Below are 5,724 nucleotides of genomic sequence, written 5' to 3' on the forward strand. Positions count from 1 at the left end.
GTTAATAGGGGAATTGTTACATTACCTCAATTAACTCAATCTTGACCCTGGGCAGCAAAATCTTGCACAAGACACTTATACAAGACTGCTGAAATCAGCACCAGGTTTACTGCAAGATTCATTGTGCAATTGTCTTGATCAAAACTTTCAATGGATTTGATTCAGGGCACTTAAGCATAAAGGGGTAAATTAAAGCAAGTGACTATGTTGCAGACTTAAATTAGAATTAAGTAAAATTAAGTAGACTTATACTAATTCACCCCTTTGGACTCAAGTACTTTTGGTTAAGACTGGTGCAAGTATTGTAAAAGTATCTTGCATAAGAAACGATATAAATTTCAGCAATAGACACAAAACAATCTGGCACAATTTGGCTATTTCAAGTAAACTTGAAACAACTTGTATTAGAATTGCACACAATTATTGTGCTACCAAGGGAATTGGACATATTGGACTGTAGTCCAAGCATTCTGTCACGGATTAATGTTAAATTTGCAGAAATTATTACCTGAACAAAAAAAATATGACCGTATAGAAAATTAAATTTTAAATTGAGTTTCTTATTTTTTAAACTCGATCCAAAATGGCGAACATGGTTAAAAAAAAATCGCAAAGTTGCAAAAAACGGTTTTTCTAAAATTACTAAAAAAAATAAAAAATATAGCACGGATTGAAAAATTTTAAATGAGAAAGTTGTAGGTTTTAAAAAGATCTATCGACTGATTTTTTGAAAGTATCGATTGCTTTGTTACTTTTCGTGATATATCGAAAAAACCGTTAAAAATCTTCTCTTTTCTCTTCTTCTATTTACGGGACTATTTTGCTTCTAAGGCGAAAATGACTAAAATATTCGTGTTTAGCTACCCCAGATTAAGTGCAAAAGAATTTTTGTATGTGGTCCAGGGTCCAGAAGCCGAGATATCAAAAATTTTGCAAGCGCGAGCCATTTAGACTCCATGTCATCAGTTTTCAGAGCGAGCGCGCGCCGTTTCCCCCTCAGTGCTTGCACACTTCAGTTTATTACTCAGTTACTATTACAAAAAATCAAGTAAACATATCCTATTTTTTTTTTTTTTTTGAAAATATAAGTATTCAATATTAACCACCAGCAAGCGCATCGCTGTAAAATGTTAATTGCGTCCTCAAAATTTTTTTTAAATAAAAAAATTATCTCGGCTCCAGAAGGTCGTAGAAAAACATTTTTTTTTTAAATTCGTGAAAAAATGTCAGCAGTTTCTTTCTTTAAAAGTCGTTTTCTTAAAATAAAAATTGAAATAGTTATTTGAAAAAAACGTCATCAGTTTTCAGAGCGAGCGTGTGCCGCTTCCCCCTACTTCTCCGTCCGGTCTAGCTGAGGCACTCAGCGCTTGCACGCACATAACACTTTTGCACGCTTCAATTTATTACTCAATTACTAATACACAATGCTAATATTAAAAATCAAGTAAACATATCCTACAATTTTTTTTTTGAAAATATAAGTATTCAATATTAACCTCCATCAAAATCTCTGTAAAATGTTAATTGCGCCCTCAAAATTTTTTTAAATAAAAAAATTATCTCGGCTCCAGAAGGTCGTAGAAAAACACTTTTTTTAAAATTCGTAAAAAAATGTCAGCAGTTTCTTTCTTTAAAAGTCATTTTCATAAAATAAAAATTGAAATAGTTATTTGAAAAAAAAACATACCCAAAACAACTTTTTCAGTCATTTTTTGATCCTTAAAATTCATAAAATTGTCATCATTTTTTAACAGCATGATAATATAACTCTTTACGAAGAAAATAAACCAAAAATCGTTACTGTAGGGCTATCCGCTGAGAAGATCTAGCCAATTTTCGAGAGCGCCTTTTTTTCAAAAAATCGATATATCTCGAAAAATAATTAATATTTTTAAATTTTTCAAAAATGTACTTTTTTGGCTTGCCGCGGGCTATGCTTGCAGTAAATAGCAAATATGGGCACGTAAATGTAAACGAGTTATAGAAGAGAAAAGAGGAGATTTTTAACGGCTTTTTCGATATATCTCGAAAAGTAACAAAGCAATCGATACTTACAAAAAATCAGTCGATAGATCTTTTTAAAACCTACAACATTCCCATTTAAAATTTTTCAATCGGTGCTAAATTTTTTTAGTTATTTTAGAAAAACCGTTTTTTGCAACTTTGCGATTTTTTTTTAACCATATTCGCCATTTTGGATCGTGTTTAAAGAACAAGAAACTCAATTTAAAATTTAATTTTCTATACGGTGATTTTCTATACGGTGATTTTCTATACGGTGATGTTTTTTTTTGTCCAGGTAATAATTTCTGTAAGCTTTTCTCTATAATGCTTGGACTACTGGAATAGAAATAGAACCTGTCAATTCATTATGGCTAAATCAAACAGTAACAAGTTAGTTACAAAAAATGTCGAGATATAGTTTTATTAATAATCTGTAACAAGTAGGTAATAAATTAATCTATCTAAATACGGACGACAAATTTCAATGAAAAATTGTGAGCAAGATAATAAGTTATATTCCAAAAACATGGCTAAGCTATCAGATAAGTCAAAATAAAGGCTGATGCTTGGCCCACAAGTTCACATCCCCCCCTATAAAGGTGGTTTTAAGGCCTACATTGAGTTATCATTCTGTGGTACTACCATCAGTCCTATTTTTAATTTCAATAATATTTAAGTATAGTAGATATAGTTACATTACCCAGCTCCTATTATTTTTCTAAATAGTTCATGTTCACCTCTGGCCGAAAAATCTACAATTTTATTATTAAGAGAACTTTCTCTTCTACTTTGTGCCAAATATGAATTTGTCAAATCTCCTTTGAAAATTACGGCATTGCCTCCCAAATTTCGAAACTTTTGATATATTTTTGGATAATTTCTTAAGTCTTCTACGTAATAAGCAGTAGTGTCTACGAAAATAGTTCCATAAAATGAAGAATTCTTTACATATCCAGAAACAGACGAGTTTTGTTTTGAGAATACGAAACCCTGGACTATATCAAAATACTTTTCATTATTGGTATAATCTTGTGTTATATTATCTTCATAAACAAAAAAATTAGTTTTAGAATCAACTAGCTTGGTATTTTTCAGTTGGAAGAACACTTTATAAACTATATTCTTTTCGAATTTTATATCACAAGTACAGTTTTTTATGTTTCTTTGGAATTTCGTAACACTGGCAAAAGTCATTAAATGTGTAGACGTTACATAGTACTCTGAAAACGGAATTCTATTAACATTGTCACTATACAAATATGATTTGCAAAATTGCACTAAAATAATTATAAAAAAATTTGTCTTAAATATGACATTCTTCTTTGACATTGACATTGGTAATAAAAAATTACTAAATATTACAAAATTATAATCAATTCCCTACTCATACACTTTTTTGTCGTAAACATCTTTAGTATGCTTATTAGCCTTGTTTATGTATTATAAATAAACAAGTTATTAATATTATAGTATTATCGTTGTGTGAGAAATATTTCACTCAAGGGTGTTATTATAAATTATAGTTTAGTTTATGTTAATTAATTTAATTAATTTATTTAGGCAACTCGTATTACATACATGTATTATGAGTTTAAAGCAAGTAAAGCTACCACCCACAAAGCATAGAATATTACCACTTGACTCAGTGGCGTAACCCGGGAGAGGGGGAGGCCAAAGATTCCTAAAGGGACAGGTTCCCTGTTCCCTGACTTTCTACGTACTGGGTATGCCGATCGCATCGCGTAGGTACTTGATAAATGCATCGCGGTCTGTCATAATTTGTGTTGAGCGGAGAGTCTGTACATACAGTAATATGTGCTGTACATGTTTTGTGGTTATGCATTTTGATTTTGGCTATTTTCTGTTGTGATTTTTGAGATATTTTTTGTGATAGCGTCTGAAAACGTTTAGTTCCCTTTTTATGTGATGTTCAAAGTTTTTTTTATATCTACACTATTATTTTAAGTTACCAAATATAAAACCATTTATATACTATAAAAAAACAATATATTATAAATATAAACAACTTTTATAACTAATAAACTAATATTTTCATTTTAAAACCGTTTTGCTGCAAATTTTAAGAATTTTTTTAGCCCCCTCCCCTAGCTTTACATTCTGGTTACGCCACTGCACCTGACTACCTGTTTAACACGTATCATGTAATGTCATATTTGTTATGCAGTGATGCCAGAATGAGAAATTTTTCCCTTGTTCTAGGGAAGAATAGAAATAATTTCTGAAACAAGGAAAAGAAATTTGATTTGATATAATAGAGTTTGTACAAAATAGAAAATTTAGGACTTTAATACATTTTTCATAGATGTAAATCAATTAACTCAGTTACTTTGTTTTTGGTTTCCTTCGCTAAATTTCATAGTTTTGTCTTCTTCTTACGTACTACCATAAATAAGGGTACTAGGTACTTAAAGCAACTTTATAAAACGGATTAGGAATTTTAGACAATTTCTGCTTATCTTTTAGATATTTTCAAGTCTGCACAATCTGGCATCACCGTTTCTTGAGTTTGTTCATGTTATGTTATTTGACATTGTCATTGTCATTTGTCAAAAATTAAGTTAATAAATAAAATACATTTTCCTATACATTCGTGGCATCCACATTCCACATTGCTTTTTAATTGTCTTGAAAAATGAAAAATGAATGATGTAGAGAAAAAGCTAGCAAAGTACAGGGCACAAAAAGAACGTGAGACCAAATACAACAAACTGAAAGTAAATTTTAAAAACAAACTGGCCTCATATTTTACTTCTAGTGAAACAAGTAAGGATAATGAGGTAATAAATAGTCAACTATTACATATCTTCAAGAAATACTACTTTAAACTATAATTATAAATAACACCGATATATAATAACATAAATTTTAGGAATCGACAGAATGTCTTTTGAAGTCAGAATCAGTTGAAAATTTCACTGAAACTATTAAGGACAATTTATCTGATGATTCCTTAAGCGCAGATGATGATCATGTAACCCTAAATTGTTGTACTTATATGGACTGTCTTTATTACATACTCTGTTTTATTTTATGGGTAACAGTCTATGTAATTTTTATAAAGTTACAATTTGGGACAGTTTATTTAATTATATCAGGATTAATAGGCATATACTTAAACACCAGAACGGGACCTAAAACTAAGGGTGAAGTTAGTGCTTATTCTGTTTTTAACAAGGACTGTAAGAGTATAGATGGAACTCTGAATGCTGAGCAATTTGAAAGGGAAATAAGATATGGACCATCTGTTATTCATTAATAGTTTATTTGTTAATGTAAAGATAATTTTAATTAACACAACACTATTACATTTGTTTAAAAAAAATCACTTATTTTGTGAAATAATAAATGCCTCAGCAGTACTAACACTGCACTCGAAATATATATTTTTTTTCTGTGTAAAATTCTTATTTAAGAAATTTTTTTTATTTAATCAAATTTGTGAAAATATAATGCCTAATAAAGTTGTTTTCCATTCTTTTTATATAAATATTTTTTAATAGATGTACCTACCTAAAATAGTCATTTTTCATTTTGAGCAAAGAAAGCCTAAAATCCACATTACTCATTCTGTGTACCTATATAAAACTACCACATATTTTTGAAGCTAACCAAATACTGCTCTATCCAAAGTTGCTTTATTAGTTTCTAGATTAACCAAGTACCGCCATTAATGTTCTTGTTTGCCCAGAAATGGCAGTT

At 29.8% G+C, this 5,724-nt stretch overlaps 1 protein-coding gene across 1 annotated transcript; it reads left to right on the forward strand.

The window, feature by feature from the left end:
• Positions 1 to 4,572: 4,572 nt before the first annotated feature.
• On the forward strand, positions 4,573 to 5,506 carry LOC108913896. Its single transcript, XM_018719549.1, has 2 exons — positions 4,573 to 4,802; positions 4,895 to 5,506. The coding sequence occupies exons 1-2, from the start codon at positions 4,665 to 4,667 to the stop codon at positions 5,279 to 5,281; spliced, it is 525 nt and encodes a 174-aa protein (XP_018575065.1). The 5' UTR covers positions 4,573 to 4,664; the 3' UTR covers positions 5,282 to 5,506.
• Positions 5,507 to 5,724: the final 218 nt, after the last annotated feature.

Source organism: Anoplophora glabripennis, unplaced genomic scaffold (assembly GCF_000390285.2).
Source record: "Anoplophora glabripennis isolate ALB-LARVAE unplaced genomic scaffold, Agla_2.0 scaffold775, whole genome shotgun sequence".
Taxonomy (NCBI): domain Eukaryota; kingdom Metazoa; phylum Arthropoda; class Insecta; order Coleoptera; family Cerambycidae; genus Anoplophora; species Anoplophora glabripennis.

What these genes read in the sequence shown, in the direction of transcription:
- LOC108913896 (XM_018719549.1), top strand. Translation starts at nt 4,665, where the DNA reads ATGAATGATGTAGAGAAAAAGCTAGCAAAGTACAGGGCACAAAAAGAA. An exon ending in AAACAAGTAAGGATAATGAG is followed by an intron (nt 4,803 to 4,894) that starts GTAATAAATAGT and finishes CATAAATTTTAG; the next exon opens with GAATCGACAGAATGTCTTTT.